We start from the raw sequence: 17,678 nt of genomic DNA, 5'->3' as shown, positions 1-17,678 counted from the left end.
AGGTTAAATGCTTTCATATATAACAGGAAGGAGGAAATAACCTCTGAACAAACAGAATTTTATTTTTGTTTTACTTGGATCATAGATTTCTTCGGCTTTTCCAACAACTGTTTTGTAACTATCTTTTGCCTGACCTCCAGATCACACCAAAAAAAACATTTTACCAACAGTGTATTTCAATCCAATATAAGACAGCATTTGCTATGAAGATGTAGAGGTTTGGCTGGATGATTAACCTAGCTAGACAGGCAGCTCACTGCATGGAAATGAAACCCAAAAAGATTTAGACCAGGATTTCTTGGGGCTTCATTAGGTGTAGGCTTGCCACCTACACTTAATAAATTATACCTACATCAGAATGGGCTGTCAATGCACTTAGTGTTCTATCTCATAGACTAGAGAATTCTAGATAAATTACAGGTAATATTTAACCATCCTTTCTGAGCAAAAAAGAAGATTAATCTGTGTTCTAGCTGCACCTATAAGCATTGGAAGTAGGGTGGTAGGGACTTAATCACCAAAAGTTGTGAATAGGTGTTAAGAGACTGCACCGGTGAGACCCACCATCGCTGCAGCAGATGTGTTGTCTGCCCATGGCTATGGCAGGAAACTCACGCCATCAGCACAGTGAATGATCTATACATTGTTAAGGCAGGAAGGTAACACCACTGCCACAGAAAAGATTTAAAGTTAGGAAGATAACACCACTTCCACCACAGAGATTTATCTATACATTGTTAAAGGAGAAAACTGATTGACGCCATGGAGCAACAGAGGAGGCTGATCCTGCAAAACTTAACCAAACCCCTGTGCATGTGCCCAGGCTTGGAGTCAGGGGGGTCAAGGTGCCTGGAGGCCCTTGAGGAATGTGGGGCTGGTACACCATTGCCAGGTGGAAGGTGCGGTTAAGCAGAACAGCTTGTAACAACTCTATAAAAAAATGGAACCAACTAACATCAGAGGGAACGTTCCCCCACCAGACTTGGAAACAAATCGGACTGTCGGGATGCCACAGCTCCAGGGTGGTAGCTATTGCTTTGAACTCTTTCTTTTTCTTTTTTCTTCTTTCTTTCCTTCCTTCCTCTCTCTTTATCTCTTGCTCTCTCTCCCTTTGCATTCGCAAATTTATTGTTGGGCAAATAAAGTTCCTTGGCTCTTGACTCCGTTTTGAGTCTTAATTCTGTTCCTGAGAATACAAACAGAACCATGCTCTGGTCTCAGACCAGCATGCAACAACAGGGAATACATCAAATCATTAAGGAAATCAGCCAGGAAAAAAAGGCAGCAAAAGGAACCTAAGTACATAGGAATAACTGTCCTTTTGGGCCAGACCTGTAGTAGGTGGACATTGGCATAAATCCACCGGAGTTTACACTTAAACTCTGTAAGTTCTTCCTTGATCACTGTGTGACTGCACTTAGCACACTTAAAAAGAAATAAACTTGCAAAGTGTGTTTTATGGGAAAGCTCATCAATTCCAGAGTTCACAGAGCAAATAATATATTTAAAGGGCCTTCATAAAATGCATTACTGTAGCAGTTACAACATACCAATTCTAACTGTGGGAGAGCCACACCCTGCAGCGGTAACAAAGACAAGCACACACTTTCATGTTGCTACTTGTAGATCAAACTAATTGCAAAGCACCCTCCAGTCATCATTGGGATGTATTCACTAACCTGAAAGAGAAAAAAAGGAGATTGGAGATTTACAAATTCCAACAAATTTTCATATTTATCTTTGGATGGAAGAGGCAGACTGAAGTCTCAGAGGGTGTCCAAGACAGTTGGTCATAGGTGAGGGAACCATCAGTTACTCTAGGCCTAAGTCTACAAACAAGTGCTGTCACTGTCATTTGAAACCTGCAAAGTTAGCTTGTGGTGTAAGAGCTGTGGCCAGAGACAGCTCCCAGCCCTTTATGTGGATGACCCCTGCCCAAAGCAAATGTGCGTGTTTTGGAAGGTGATGCTGTACAGCAGGAAGACCTGAGAAACTCTCCAACTCTCAAACCACGTAAGGGAAGTTTGTGTACTTCTGCAGCAGAGGCTGTGGAGTCAGACACGGACCGATTCGGGAAGGTCTAGTCCTTGCTTGCCCTTTAATTACTGTTGCTGGTGACAGAGAGCAGGATTTGGTCAATGTTTAGTCACCAGTAAAGAATTAGTATTTTGACACATACAAAGTACTTTCTTAAAATCACAGTCACTGAAGCCTTTAGCATTGTCTGTGCACACAGACCATGAAGAATGCCCTGGTGACACCAAGCAGGGGACTCAGAATCACTCCCATTTAATCCAAAAGCCAGTTTGCACCAGCCTTTACCAGCCTCTGACACTCTTACCCATTCAAATATTATGTTGCAAAAACTAACAGCTTTACTAAACTCATTACCATTTCCATATGGCTCTTGAAGAACGTCAGATGAATTTGATACACCATATAATTCACATTCTATAATCTGTAACATTCTATAATCTGTATTTGATGACCCAAACTGTTTCAATAATTATCTGATTTAATTTTTACAGACTTTGTAAAAACCAAAACTGCAGATACCTCATGGTATTTTGCAAGTCTCAAAGTCTTGCAGATTTTAAAGAACAAACAAAAGTCGGTTTACAGGAAAAAAATCCAACTCCAAATAAGAATATCCGCCTGCATGAAACAGCCATGGCAGCTGTTAAGAATTTTATTGCCATTTGTTTGAAGTTATTCCTTCATGTTAGCTGCCAGCCTAGTAGTATGAGCCAAGTAAAGAAAATGTGTTATGGGTTTGGCTACCTGTCATTCAGTCAGGGTTTTATGTATGCCTTGTAAAAAACACTAAGCATGATGTCAGTAGCTCTGTATTAGGTAGCAAGGAATAAAAAAATCACCTGACCCAACCCTTGAAAATAATGGATGTGTTTACAAACTCTGTGCCTGAAGGCACGCTTACCGACTTCGGTCACAAATGTTTTACCTTTGTTTCTGGTATTTTTGCAGCATTCTAGGCCCAGCTCTGGTAACTACAAAGCAGGAGGAAACTTTTCATGGATGTCAGTGGAAATTGGATCAGGCCTGAAGTAAGGCAAACAACTGCCTACTACTGAACATGCCCAAAAGAAAAATGAGGAATTGCTTGTTCATATTCCCAAGCTCAGAAAAGATGCTTCCAAGATGCTTGCAGCAGGGAGGATGGGCCTCTGCTTTATTGAGATCATGAGTTACAGCACTGCCAGGCAATTTGCTTTTCTTTCTTCTTGCTAAGATGCCACACGAGTAAAACAGAGGTAAAGGTACTCACTCATGTAGAGGCTGCTGAGAAAGCCATTCTTTGTAAAGAATGTGTTAAAGGAGAAGAAATGTAGGTACCATGTTCCTTGCAATTAAGACACCTCAGAGAGGCCAGAAAATGTGCAATTTAAAAAAATAAGAAAAGGTAAGAACATCAGTAAGAAAAGCAAAGCAATAAGTATTACCTGTGTTATAGCTGGCTGGGCAAGCTTGCTATCCCAAGGCCATTTCCATTCTCTGACCATTTCTTCATTAGTCACCAGACCTCCTTCCTGACTAAACATGACTGTTACGGTGTTGCTGTAATCAAGTAGAAATATGAAACCTGTTTTTCCTGGTGTATCTCAGTAAAGCCTAAGCAATCCAAGAAGCTCTCTTTGATCTAGGAGTCTTTAATTCAAAAGCCACTTTGCATATCCGCTCCCTCATCAAGCTTTTCTCATGCTACAGGCCTGTGAGGCTGGTATCCCTGTGATACAGACAAAAGAGTCAAGTTAAATTCTTGTTTTAATAATACAAATTAAAAAGGAACTGATGTCAAAAGGTGTGATTTTAATGCCATTTCCACTTACTAGGACATTCCTAGGAGTTCTAAAACACTTGAAATTCTAGTGTAAATTTAAAGGAAGAAACAAAGTAAAACAGCACATAGGTGCCATTCATGTATAAGCCTTCAGCTGACAGTTGCAGCAACATTTTTTATGTCTCTATCCTTAATATTTGTTAAGAATAACAGTATTCTGATACTTCTTTTATCTACCCATATGTAAAAAAACACCTGGTGACCTGCAGAAAGACATAAATTTTGAAACACATGGAAGAAGTCCTCAAATCATCAAAAAAGGGTTCTTAAGTGTATTCTGTGTATCAATGGTCTTCCCTGGACACAGGGGATTGGAAAATTGTGGGACTTACTGTTTGAAGCACCAGAGATAGTCCTAAGTTTGCTGATTTTTCCTCACAATTCAACTGAATACAGCAACTGAATTTTTAAGAAAAGCTATGTTTTCTTGAGTTGCCACTGTGTTTTGAAAAATACATACATATTAACAAGGACAAAGTAAGAAGCACCAGGAATCCTGAGATTTGATGCTTGCACTTTATATCTTCTGTGTATTTTTGCTTGCTTTTCCATAATGTAAGTTTGGCCAGTGTAAGTGAATTTGCTTGATTTGATTTTTTAAATCACAATTGAGAATTGTTTAACATGGTTTTGTGTTGGGAGAAGGGTTCGCCGGAGTCAAGAAATTACTCAATATGAGTTATGCATCTTGCTCAACTTTATTAGTTTCTAACACTACTTATATAGACTCGATACACATGCATACTCCCAAAGCAAAAATATAATTGGTTATTAGCCTCTGAGCACGCGCTGTTCTCACACCCCTAATTATCATGACTAAAATAAGCATTCTATCCATGTAGCTAATTGTGTTGCTGTGCTTCAGCCTTGCGGTTTGCTACTCCCTATTTTCCCATACCGGTCCCTATCTCTCTTGGCCCTGCACCTGCTTTCCCAGCAGCTGTAGCTTGTTACAGCCACGGCCTGTTAGCACAACATAGTTACTTGGTCTCAGGATTCAAGAATAGCTCAAGGCTACCTTCTTGGTAACTTCAGCACAGCAGCTTCAGCACAATTCTAATTACAGGCCTATTCTAATACCAGGCCTGGATTGTGCAGATCTTTAGAGATTCTATGGCCATGCTTCTGCAGCCATTCTTCTACAGTTTCGGTTTTTATATTTTGGACTCCTAGACTTTTTTTATATATATAAATAAGGGCCAGCTCCTTCCACTAGCTATGAGGACATTAAACTCCTCCTGAAGTCTTTCTATATGAGCTGAATAATCCTTCTCTTCACAGCTCCAGTAAAACATATCCCTCCAGTCCCAAGATCTTAGTCAGGATGGTAAACCAATGAACTTGGCTTCTTTAAAAATGAAGGCAGTTGCAAATTAATGTGTCCCTCATTTTTCGCTACTGTTCCTCTCTGCAGAGCATGATGCCAGATGCCTTGAGTACTCCAAAGTCACTAAAGGAGCATAAAAGAGAAAAACTGAGGAAAAGACTGTGCTGTAAGTAGGAATCAATGACAACCTTTATTCATATCATGTAAAGGTGCAAAAAACTACACAGAGAGATACAAACAGAGAGTAACATTACCCAGAAGAGAACTGTTCAATTTACATGGCCTGGTGGGTCTGAAACTTCAGAGGAAATCACCTGTGTGCTTGCTTTCCACAAGTGGCGATCTGCTCTTTACAACTGCATTTGAGATTGAGATTTGACACAAGGATATTGAGAATATCGCTGTTCATCCTGCAGCTTTTATTAGGTAGCATTTTAATGACAGACCTATCTATGCCCCTTTAGGCAGGAGACCAACCCACGAAGGGAAGAAAACTGTATAGAAGGATAAGTATCCAAAACAAATCCTAAAAAGAACGTGTAAGACTAAACCTCAGAGAATAAATGTAACCCAGTGAAAGGAATATAATCAAGTTGAAAATGTAAAACCATGAGTAATACCTTTTGAAGGATTTTTCTTAAAACAAGCATGTAAGATCTAGTGAAGACAATTATAGTCTAATTTTTATGCTTATTAGAAACAGATTGTGGAAAAAGGAGCTGGAAGGGACTTAGAGAAGTCACTCAGACACATTTAGAGGGAAGGGCCAAACAGGTTTGCAAATATTTGCTGGTGGACAGTCACTAAGATCTCAGCATTTTGTTGCGTGTAAATTATTCCAGATTAGGTCAGTAGCTCCACTTTCCCCATGAAGTTATGCCAATTATTTTTAATACAGAAAATCATAATGATGATTGAACAATACATAGAACAAATAACATTTGATCAGCTCTTTTTATGACCTGTATAATGCACTGCATTGTGAGGCAGCAAGAAGTGGCAGGGGTGCAGGGAGGAAGAGGGTTTCTGCATTTTGTCTGTGTGTAATATCCATCTGCACCTCATCTCACGCATTCAAGGCAGCCAGAAGGCTGGATCCCCAAATGTGTGCTGTCTCCTTTGTGTGTGTAAATTTTCTAGTAAGCCAAAGTGCATCCTGTCCTTACAGCATGGGTTTCACAAATGGGAAATTCAATTGTCAAAGCAATTTCTGTCTAGCTTAGCAATTTAGATAACATAGTGCTTTTGTGCTGCTTGAAAAAATGGTGGCACTTTACTGCTAGATGGGACCTGTAGAGGGTAAAGTACCTTCACTTCCAGCTTTCTTCACCTCCAGCTGACCTGCAAAGAAGATGGAAGTGGTGTTTTTCATCTTCCCACACTGTAGATGTCAGTCTCCTCCAATGCCAAACTCTCCATGGACTACCAGTCTATCTGAGCAGAAGCCTGGTCACTAAAGACCGTGCCTGGCTTCACTTTCTTGAGTGAAGAGGGTAGATGCAAAAAAACCAATCAAAACAAACCCAATCCATTGTTAGACACCCAACTAGGCTATGACTCTAAGCTGCAGAAAAAATATGGTATCACACAACATATAATCTTTCTCATGCCCATTATGGTTTTGAACATTGTTCACATCCTTGTATAGCTTCATGCTTTCTGCTCTAATTTGCAGCTCCAAGCACATGCTCATAGTGCATCCACCTACCTGCTAAGAAGACAGATGCTGCCACATCCAAAAGGGGTGAAAGTTCCAACTATAGAATGATGTGGAGAAAGGCTAAATATGTTGGTATAGAAACCCCCACTCTGGAGATTGCAGCAGCTTTGGCAAACATCAAGATACTCAGAAGGACAGCTAAAACTAGTCAAGGAGTTTACTTGTTATCATTCTCCAGTTTTATGGCTTCTGTTACATGACCCTGCAGAGAACAAGGGGGCTAACTCGCTCTATCAGCTCTATATCCTGGGTATTGGGTCCAAGTGTATAAGCACAAGTGAAGTTACTAACCCAGTCATCTCCTTCCCTGAACAAGTGGGTTGGGAGGGACGGAGGATGAGCAAGGCTCTCAGTACAAAATCCACCCACTTGACTAAGCTAACATGTCTGGTACAGGCCAAAAGTGATCTTCACAGAAGCAACACGTGAATCAGAAATACGTTTATGAAGCACAGTATCTTTGGTGGTTTTCCCTGTGACAGGGCAGGCTGCTCCTTACCCAGTTTGATGACTATGATTGATAAAAGTTATCTTTGTTCAACACAAGGTTATACTCTAAATGGATTGCAGTGTGACACCATTAACTTGTAGCTGCATTCTTCATTCTGGAAAATTTCTTTCTGAGGCATGTCCACCCACCTGACACATATTGGGCTTTGTTGCTATAATCTGACTACCTCGCTATAGCTCTGGTACTATATAAATACATCCTGATAAGAAATGAACATTTTCACATAGCAGAGTCTTGGAAGCTGTTCAGCTACACATTAAGTCTGAGTCTTCCCCCCGTAAAAGTCCTCCCACCACCTCTCACACTCTTGCTAGAATTCACACGTGCTGTGTAAACAGAAAGGATATTAAATGAAGATGAGCCATCATTCAGTCCATAGTGCAGTTTTCTCTGTGTTGTGCCTGCTTTCTTGATCACTGGGATCTGAGCTTTGCTATATGTCAGCTCTGCTGTGACAATCATGCCAGTCTGAACCTTCCATGTCTCAGAGAAAGTTTCTTCTCTGTGATCACCATAATGCTGGAGAATAATTGGTTTGTCAAACTCCACTTCTTTCAGCTTAGGTGTTTGCTCTTCTCTTTTACATGTGGGAGGAAAAAAATTACACCTCTGCTTTTGCTAAGCAGAATCCTCAGACAAGACTTTGATTAATTTAGAATGAAGTGTGACCTAAGCAGAAAACATACTTTGATTTGAGTTTCTCAGCTGAGAGAGAAATGATTAAGGTTACTAATGTATCTAGGAATTCAGGCAGCCTCACAAACATCAGCAAATAGCCCCATCACCTGTTGAATTTGTTACAGACCTTTGAGCACTTTGTCACCGGACTCTGCCCTTGAGTTGCAGCAGAGTGCGGAGGTTCCGACTTCTTACTAATCAGCATGGCCAGCGTGAGTCACAGTGAAAATTTCAAAAAGGCAGCTTCTGGTGAATATCTTCAGAATTTGAGTCAGACAGTTGGAAAATCCAACCTAGAGAAACAGAACGAGAGATTATAATTAGACGCATAAATCAAGACAGATGTTAATGTCAGTCCTATTCTACAACACCTGTCAATAGAAAGTATGGTTCATTTTTATGAATACAAAGTGCTGAAGCTTTGGGAACTGCCTTCTTATAGAGCTAAAACTGATTCTTTGCCTTGAAGAGCACAATAAAAGAATGAGGGAATGTGCATTGTATGCACCTTCAACTGAAAAACAAAATAACGTCTAGGAAGAAGATGGGTGTCCGGAAAAATGGGTTATTCAGATCAGTCCTGGGTTAGACCTTCACATGAACTACCTCAACTTCCCACATCAGTCACAGTCACTGTTTGTGTACAGCCCAGGATTGCTGCTGAAAAAGGATGCAGGTAATGCAGACTCTCTATTCTCAGAAGCAATCTGGAGAAGTAGTTGGAAAATTAAGCCATGCATCGATTTGAGCACCAGGGACACAGAGTTATTTTAGTGTGCATTTCTTCAAGACATTCTGTAAGACACCACTGTAAGAAAGAAAGGAAGGAAGGAAGAAAGAAAGAAAGAAAGGAAGAAAGAAAGGAAGAAAGAAAGGAAGAATGTGAGAGAAAGAAAGAAAGAAAAAGAAGAAGGAATGAATAAAAAAGAAAGAAAGAGAGAAAGCAGGAAAGAAAGAATGTGGTAGAAAGAAAGAGAGAAAGAAAGAAAGAAAGAGAGAAAGATGGAAAAAAGAAATAATGAGTGAAAGAGAGAAAGAAAGAAAGAAAGGAAGGAAAAAAGGAATAAGAAAGAAAGAGAAAGAAAGGGAAAGAATGTGAAAGAAAGAATGTGAGAGAAAGAAAGAAAGAAAGAAAGAGAAAGAAAAGACAGCATGTGAGAGAAAGAAAGAAAGAAAGGAAGGAATAAAAAAGAAAGATAGAATGATAGAAAGAAAGAAAGAGAGAAAGAAAGAATGTGAGAGAAAGATAGAAAGAATGTATAGAAAGATAGAAAGAAAGGAAGAAAGAATGTGAGGGCAAGAAAGAGAAAGAAAGCAAGAAAGGAAGGAATAAAAAAGAAAGAAAGAATGGAGCCCAGCAAAACAATGAAGATGCCAAGTAGCATAGTCAGAGTGATGGCTCCTTTCATGCTGGTTCTTTGACGGACAGAGTTGTACCCAGGCAAAACAGCTATTTTCTTCACATGAGTACAAGCCAGGAGGAACATATGGATGTTTAGTGAGACCATGAGGAACAACATGGTAAAAAACATTGTGATGAGACAAATGATCACGTAAGTTGATTCATAATAAAGAATGAAGATAATGTCACAGCCCGTACAAAAGGTCCAGATGCATGCAATAATAAGCCCTGATCTTTTCACTGTCATGATGTTGTGATAACGTAGGGCATAGAAGGTAGTGATATACCTGTCTACTGCTATAGCCAGCAAACTGCACATGGAAGCCAGCACAGATATGCAGATCATTGAATCAAAGACATTGTCTATTTGACGGACAAAGGTATCTTTCATAATTATGTGTCTATTGTTTATTAAGTATATCGTTATGGTCTCCCAAGCATTGGACACACTAACCAGCATGTCAGCCACTGCTAAACTGCAAACGAAAAAATACATGGGTGAATGCAAGTTCTTGTTCTTAACTATTGCACATATAACTAAGATATTTTCAAGGAGGCTTACAATGCCCAGAGTTAGGAACACCTCAGCTGCAATGACCACTTGCTCACAAGGCAATGACTAGCTCTTGACAGTAGACACAGTAAAGTTGCTACCAGAGGCACTCAGGTTTGGTTCAGAAACATACAGTTGAGAGGACGTGTTCATCATTTATGGAAGCAAACACGTTCTGTTCTTTCTGAGGGACTTGCCAAGGAGTGTGATAAATGCATTTTCCAAAAGGCAAAAGACCCTGCCAAAAAAAATATAGCATGACGAGAACAGGCAGAAGTTGACAAAACAAATATCACCCATTTCTATTTAAATTGGCTTGTACACATCCCACCTCTTCCACACCATATTCCTCTACTGATTCTAAATTAACCTCTGATAGAGATTTGTTAATTTGTGTTTTAATTTCCAAGTAAGGATGGATAGCAAGAGACTCATGCACTCTTCATTCATAGTTTTGTTTATTCTATTTGGTCCTGCAGAAGTGAGCACAATGTCCTGGAAATTCTGCTGAAAACCAAACAACAGTTTTCGAAGTCTCAATTCTCAGACCCCAGAAATGCAGGTTCAGCAGAAACTGCTCACTCGAATACAACATACCTAAGTTTAAATTATTGCCACAATTAAGAATTGAACATTTTCAGCAAAAAGAATTAAATGCTTTCCTGGCCTTTGTCCTTCTTAAGTTCATAGGAATGGTGTTATAAACAGTTTACCTGTACAATACTAACATGCTTACATAAAAGCATAGTATTAAACACCTAACGAAGACAAATCCATACATTTCAGGGTACACTAAGGTTACGAATTAAGAATTGGTATGGGTAGAATTCTGTAATAAAAAAAAGTTCTCTATTCCAGATCATATTTTATTCAGTGCATTTTTGGTAATGACAATATTCAAGCCAAACCTGTAAGTCATCAGATTCTTAAGAAGGGGAACACTTAAAGATGTCAGTTGCAAATAAAATTCAAAGCATATCAAGATAATTCTCAGTTTTTAAAATTAACCTTTTATTTGTAATCAAGAATTAACTGTACCTATCTACCAGAGCTGCTCCTTCAGCTGCTCTTGCTCTTCATCGCCTGCAACCTTTCCTCCACAGAGCCCCCTCCTCACCTGACATCTGGGGCTTGGGATTCCTTGGTGGGAAGAGGTGACAAAAACAGAGAAAAAGGAATGAGTAAATCCATAGAGTCAAGGCTGACCATGTATAAATTACTTACTGTGCAAATGCTTTTTTATAGACTCCAAGCAATAATCATTTCAGTACTCAAACTGTAGCTCCTCCTCCCCTTCTTTGCCCCGCTGAACTTCTCTTTTCACAGATTTTGTTAGCAAAGGCTTGGGGTTTTACCACCATCTAGTGGTCTTCTTTTGTCTTTCTAACGGAACAGTGTTTCTGATCTAAAATTCATTATGAGCTTTTTATAATATTAAGCACTAGGCATGCTTCTTTCCAAACACATTTCTTTTTTGTCTTCTCTGCTGTTGCTAATAATCACTGACAATAAGTTCATATTGCAATAGTACTCCAAAAGAGATAAAAACAAAAGACTGTTATTGAAATGGGAGGCTTATTACTGTTATAAGCATTTGTCTTATATTCACAGTTATAATTTTGCAAGAACAACACTGTTACAAAATGCAGGGGACGTACTGTCAAGCTTGTCTCACCACTAAAAGATCTAACTCAGGTAGTTTGTGTGAAAAAATAGAACAAATAAATGGTTGTGTTCCAGTCCCCTTGCTAGAATAGACATTTCAATATAGACGTGGAAGGAGTACACAGTGCATCGTGCGGGTAGCCAGAGCTTCCCAACACGGGTGTGAATTCCCCCAGGTTTCACAGGGTCTAAGAGCTGATAAACTCCAAGCTCAGTACTGCAATGGCTGAAGTCCCTCCGTGGATCTAGCAGTCAGGCAGCTGATGCTCATTCTGGGCCTTACCTGAAAGGCAGCAAAATCAGTGTGAGCCTTTCCTTTACCAAATGGGCTCTGCTTCTGTGCACAGACTAAGGAACACAAAACACACACCTTCCTGACACTGCCAAATGCCCCTTATGTTATCCACTAGCCAACCAGTCAAATATCATGCAGGATTTGCAGTTAACTTGAGATGAAAAGTCTCTGCTTCTCCAAATCACCACCTTTCTGCAGATTAAGGGGTTGGGGTTTTTTCATAGTATATAACAGCATCTATGCAAGTGTCTATGCTAGACAAAGAAACTCCCTTATATTACAAAGCTTGCAGAAAAAATACCTGCCTGAAAACTGGAGTAGTGATACAGATGTAGTTTGTTTATGTTAGAGAATGAAATAATAATTAAAAAAAACCACCTTCCTCCCAAAAAAAGATTTTTATCATTATATTTCTGCAGCAAACAGCCATAAGCATTATAGTTTGACAAGCAAGTAACTGAAGGGACACCCACTTAGCAGTGGGTGGAGGCATGCAGGTGGGTTGTAAGGATAAGTAAAGGGGTTTGGATTCTCTTGGGAAAAATCCAAGAGTGGCTTCATCTTCCAGTTGGAGGACTCCTGACTGAATAGGCTGGTCTTTCAGATGTTCATCATCTTGGTGCTCCTCTCTTTTGTTTGTTCAGTTAAATGAATTATCGCTACAAAGAGGTTGGTGCCTGCTGTTTTCCAAGGCCACAAAGATCACGTCTGGACTGCCAGTGTGGGCAAAGAGTACTTCATTCATTGCAAAGCCTGCATTGGTATTTTCTTTCCACAGATGAAAAGTGGAAGAGGTTGGACAGGGGGACTTGAGGTGCAGGTATACAGTTCTCCCTGCCACGTAGGAGCAAGCATAGCTCAGTCATATACCAAGAAGCCTGGGTGTGGAGCCCTTGGGAGTGCTCCTGAGGTCCATGGTCATCCCAGATGGGATGCTGAAATGCATCTTTAGGAAAAGGTGTTTTGTTTGGTACTTCATGTAACACCTTATCTGGTGTAAGGAAAATGCTAACAGCTAACTATTGAACTCACCAAGAGTTTGCTTTGGGCTCTAGCAAAAAAGATCAAAAGTGCCCCAGAAAGACAACAGTGAACATAAGAAAGAAGTAAAACAGGATTGCAGGAGAGAAAGAGATGTCAGGGCCTGTTGCGGTCCCACGCCATTGTGGTGACGGAGAGCAGAAAGCCGCTCCAGCTGCATACCCGCCTCACAGGCTGCAGCAGCCGCCAGAGTGGGAGCTGTGACAGCACTGCTGGTGCATAAGACAGCACCGCATAAAAATATCCTGGACATAAAAGAAACTGGTCAAAGAAATACCCATTACTCCCTCAAATGAAGAAGAGATGGAGAACCCCAGAGGAAAAATAGTTATATCAGCAGGCTGTGAGAAAGAAACTGTTTATGTTTTTTACACTAACAATGAAGCTGAGGAATTACTTTCTGTGCAAGACCTTGAAAATCTGCTTCAAATAATACAGGAACCAGCACTGTATGAATGGGAATACATTAATGCATCAGTAGATTAAATTATATGAAGTTGATTAATTAAGTTGACCACGAGCCAGCAACGTGCCCTTGTGGCCAAGGAGACCAATGGGATCCTGGAGTGCATTGGGAGAAGCATGGCCAGCAGGTTGAGGGAGGTTGTCCTCCCCCTCTGCTCTGCCCTGGTGAGGCTGCACCGGGAGTGCTGTGTCCAGTGCTGGGCTCCCCAGTTCAAGAGAGACAGGGAACTACTGGAGAGGTTCCAGTGGAGGGCTACCAAGATGATTAGGGCACTGGGTCATCTCCTTTATGAAGAAAGGCTGAGGGACCTGGGCCTTTTAAGCCTGGAGAAGACTGAGAGGGGATCTTATTAATGTCTACAAATATCTTGAGGGCAAGTGTCAAGAGGATGGGGCCAGACTCTCCAGTAGTACCAAGCAAGAGGACAAGGAGCAATGGGCACAAATTGAAACACAGGAAGTTCCTTCTGAATATGAGGAAGAACTTCTCTGAGAGTGACAGAGCACTGGTACAGGCTTCCCAGAGAGTTTGTGAAGTCTCCTTCTCTGGAGACATTCCAAACCTGCCTGGACATGACTCTGTGCAACCTGCTGTAGGTGAACCTGCTTTAGCAGGGGGCTGGCCTAGATGATCTCCAGTGGTCCCTTCCAACCCTGACCATTCTGTGATTCTGTGACAAAAAAACTGAAGATCAAAATATTTTTTTTTTTTATAACTTAGGTGCACACTACTCTAAATTAGCATTTTCATGAGACATGAGCTACCATTATTTCTAAGGAGAGGCAATGTCTCAGTTTGATATCTGAAAAAGACTGCTTGCATCTGCAGTTATGACTCAGTGAGTACGTCAATAAATAAGCTTTTATTTAAAAAGGGGAGTTATGACTTCATCATAAATATTAAAAAATTATTTGAAAGATACCAGTGTGGGGACTCTGTGCAGCCTTCCAACCCCTACCAAGACTGCACACAGGCACTGAGATCTGCTGTCTACACTCACTGTAGCACACCCTAAGGCACATATCTGTGTACATGCCTAATGCTTCTTATCACAGAAATACAAGGAACCAGAAGCCCTGGTACAGACAATGGCTTGTTTTGTTCATATGAATCTTGTCGCTTAAAAGCAATTTAAAAAATGAGCTCCATAGGCGGCAATAAACTGACTTATTTTTATATTTCACAGCATGCATCTATTTATGCAAACTGAAAAGCGTTTACTTTGTCCCAGTCTGAGTGCACAAACAGCAGTCTGTGCTTCTCAAGGTTACTTTCAGCAGTAACAGAGATGAAATTTGCTTCTTTTCAGAAACACTCATTGCATCCTTTGAAAATCTGTCCTCCAAAGGACATAGATGTTATGACACTAGCTGATGCAAACCCATACATTTGGATTATGGCTGACAGGCTGTAATCAAACTAGTGTTTGGTAAAAGAAAAGAAAAAGAAATCTCTGAGGAATGTGGAAAGAAGTCCATAGTGAACAGTGTTAAATGTGAAATCTTTGGCTGCTTTTGTCACTTGAAGTTTTGATTTAGCTACTTCACCTAGGTTTTAAGTACAATCTCAGAGTAGGAGTGGTTTCAGAATTAAAGAAGTCCTTTATCCTGCTCATGCTAAGGAAGACACTTCTTGGTGACAGCTGTCATTCCCACAGTAAATGCTGTGGGTGATGATGGCTGAGAATGTACAAGTGTCCTCTGTCCTTAGCAATTGCTGAGGGGGAATATCTTTCCTGCTAGAGTTCATAACACATACTTGCTCTCATGCAAGAAATATTTTCTTTGTTTACATCCAGCCTTTAGGCCCAATATTAAACCTCTGGTCATAAAAATTGTCCCATTGACTTCAGTGGATTTTTAGAGCTCAGTAAGGACTATGAGTTTGGCCCTAAGCTAGGAAAAAGAGTATTAAAAGCGTCATAAACACATAAATAATTGCATCAGTCCCAAAAATACAAACAGAAAAAAACATAACTTCCCTCTGTTCAATTCTTCTTGGGACTGATACAGGCCACTTACTCCCTAGTCGTCCTTCCTCCCCCTTTGCGGGATTAAACTGCAGTGGTCTGAGGCAGCTCCCTCTACCCCATTCTATGCCATTCCTTGACACTTACATAGTGCTTGAAAAGAAAACACAAAAGAAAACGTAACATACCCTGAAAAAAGTCTTTTCCTGAAGATCATAGCTCCTTTTGCTGGGAAAATAGTGCAATGGGAACTGCCTCCTTGGAAGAAAAAGAGAATGTGAGTCTCTGTGCCATTTTTCCGGCAAGTGTTTCAAGTCCTGCTGCTTAGTTCCTACATGTTTTGGATGGCATTCAGCCTTTCCCTTAACTCTCCAGCCACCGCCTACCTTTGTCTGGGACACTGGTTACGAAAAAGGAATAGCCACTGTGAGAAAACAAAAAAGTCCAGTATCTTTCTCCAGCTAAAAATTCACACGACTCTTCTGGCCTATGGCCTGTCTGATGCTGTCTTCTCATCACACTGCCTAGAGCATGAAATTGGAAAACACAGCATTCATTAATATCGGAACAGCTGACCGGCAATAACAGAAGAAGGACAAAAAACATCTGAGCTGGTAAGGGTATGCTACAAGATGTGACTCTTTCTGCTTCTGAGAGATTGGATCCTTTTAAAAGCAGCCAAGTGAGGAACACAGAATCCGGTTGTCAGTCTGTTCATGTTAATGTTTGCTTTGTTAATGCAGTCCGTCCAGCTTCTTACTCACACTTTGCAATTTTTTTCATACAGTGTTCCCATTTCTGCACGTTGATTATTAAACTATTATCCTGCTGGCTATCTTCTATACTATATAATAGTGCTAATTCTTGGGCTGGAAGCCGTGTAACCTGGAAGGTGCTTAACTTCGCTCTGTTCAACAAGCCCTCTTCTCTGCCAGCCTAATGAACACAGCTTATGGAGTGCTCCTGGGTCCGGTAACACCTCAAACTGTAGAGACACATTGTTAATCCTGCCTCTTACTAGTTCACTGCCAGTTTTATTTCACTTTTCTAGGTTTTATTCATATTCTTTGTTAAGTAAAGTGTGACTCCCCTCTGCAAATTGCTGTCAACCTACTTTTTTAAGGAAAGGAGGTTTATACAAATGCCCAGTTTCAGCCAAATTTGGCAGAACAACACAAAAATAATGACACCTGGACATACTTTGTGAAAGTCAGCAGCTGAGTAGGCGATAGAGGCCCCGGGAAGTGCCCCCACTGTGCAGCAAGCAGTCAGCTGGCCAACTGCACGCACATTACTACAGCACAAGTCATCTCCCTCTCTCTCCGTTGGGCTATCACAGTGGTTATGAATGGTACTGGAGTCATTCTGGGGAAGAAATAAACAACCCTCTGATTCTACTTTCATTATTTCATAATATTTCATATTCTTAACTGGCTTCATTAATTCAGCTGATCACAGAAATATTTGTTCTGCTTGTTGTCCTTTTTCTTCTGATGCCCTTACTTCTGAATCTCATGTCTGCAGCCTCTGCACAAGATGTACGCCTTATTTTTCTTTTATCTGTCTCTGGTCAACATCTCTCTGTATTCCCTGGGCTTCTGTAGATTTTATGGCCTACTTTATCTGCGATTTCAGTTCTAGAGCCAACAAAATCCATGGCATGGCAACTTGTCTGTTTTGGCACATACCAGAGCAAAGGGACCAGGAGCAGAAGTTCATAACTCTCTTTTTCAAGCTGTCAAAGGCACCAAAGGGGATATAGCAAGGGGTAATATGCAACAGGAAGATCTAAGATGACTCAAAATGGAGAATTCAGGGAATTTGACCCGTGATGTTCCTCCTCCCTCTACCACCAATGACAAACCCCCCACTGCTCTATAGATTCCTCTTCTACCTAATTAGAAAACTAAAATTATAAGCAATAAACAAAAAGTGTTCTAAGCAACATCAGTTTACATGCTTTTGTGTCATCCATTCTCGCTATGATAAAAAGCTATTCCTCCGTTGCTCTCTTCATCAGCCTCAGACAACGTCAATTCTCACTGGAGCAGGGGTAACAAAACAGCAGAAAACCAGCAGCAAGACTTAAATCACTCACCTGCTCTATCATACAAGGTTTATTCTGCTTTAATCATAGTAATAGGACCCTCCTGGAGGTGGTCCAGTTGTATTAATTAACACCCGCATATAAC

General features: G+C 40.6%; 1 protein-coding gene across 1 annotated transcript; it reads right to left on the bottom strand.

Moving 5' to 3' along the window:
* Positions 1-1,616: 1,616 nt before the first annotated feature.
* Positions 1,617-12,956, bottom strand: LOC119148353 (melanocortin receptor 5-like). Its single transcript, XM_037388375.1, is given in 7 exon segments — positions 1,617-1,679; positions 3,462-3,576; positions 8,291-8,388; positions 9,444-9,461; positions 9,463-10,116; positions 11,999-12,063; positions 12,881-12,956. Coding segments are annotated over 7 exon segments (1,089 nt in total).
* Between the last annotated feature and the right edge of the window lie 4,722 nt (positions 12,957-17,678).

Source organism: Falco rusticolus, chromosome 5 (assembly GCF_015220075.1).
Source record: "Falco rusticolus isolate bFalRus1 chromosome 5, bFalRus1.pri, whole genome shotgun sequence".
NCBI lineage: Eukaryota > Metazoa > Chordata > Aves > Falconiformes > Falconidae > Falco > Falco rusticolus.
Note: the sequence above shows the minus strand (reverse complement) of the source record. Positions and strands in the feature narration are given on the sequence as shown.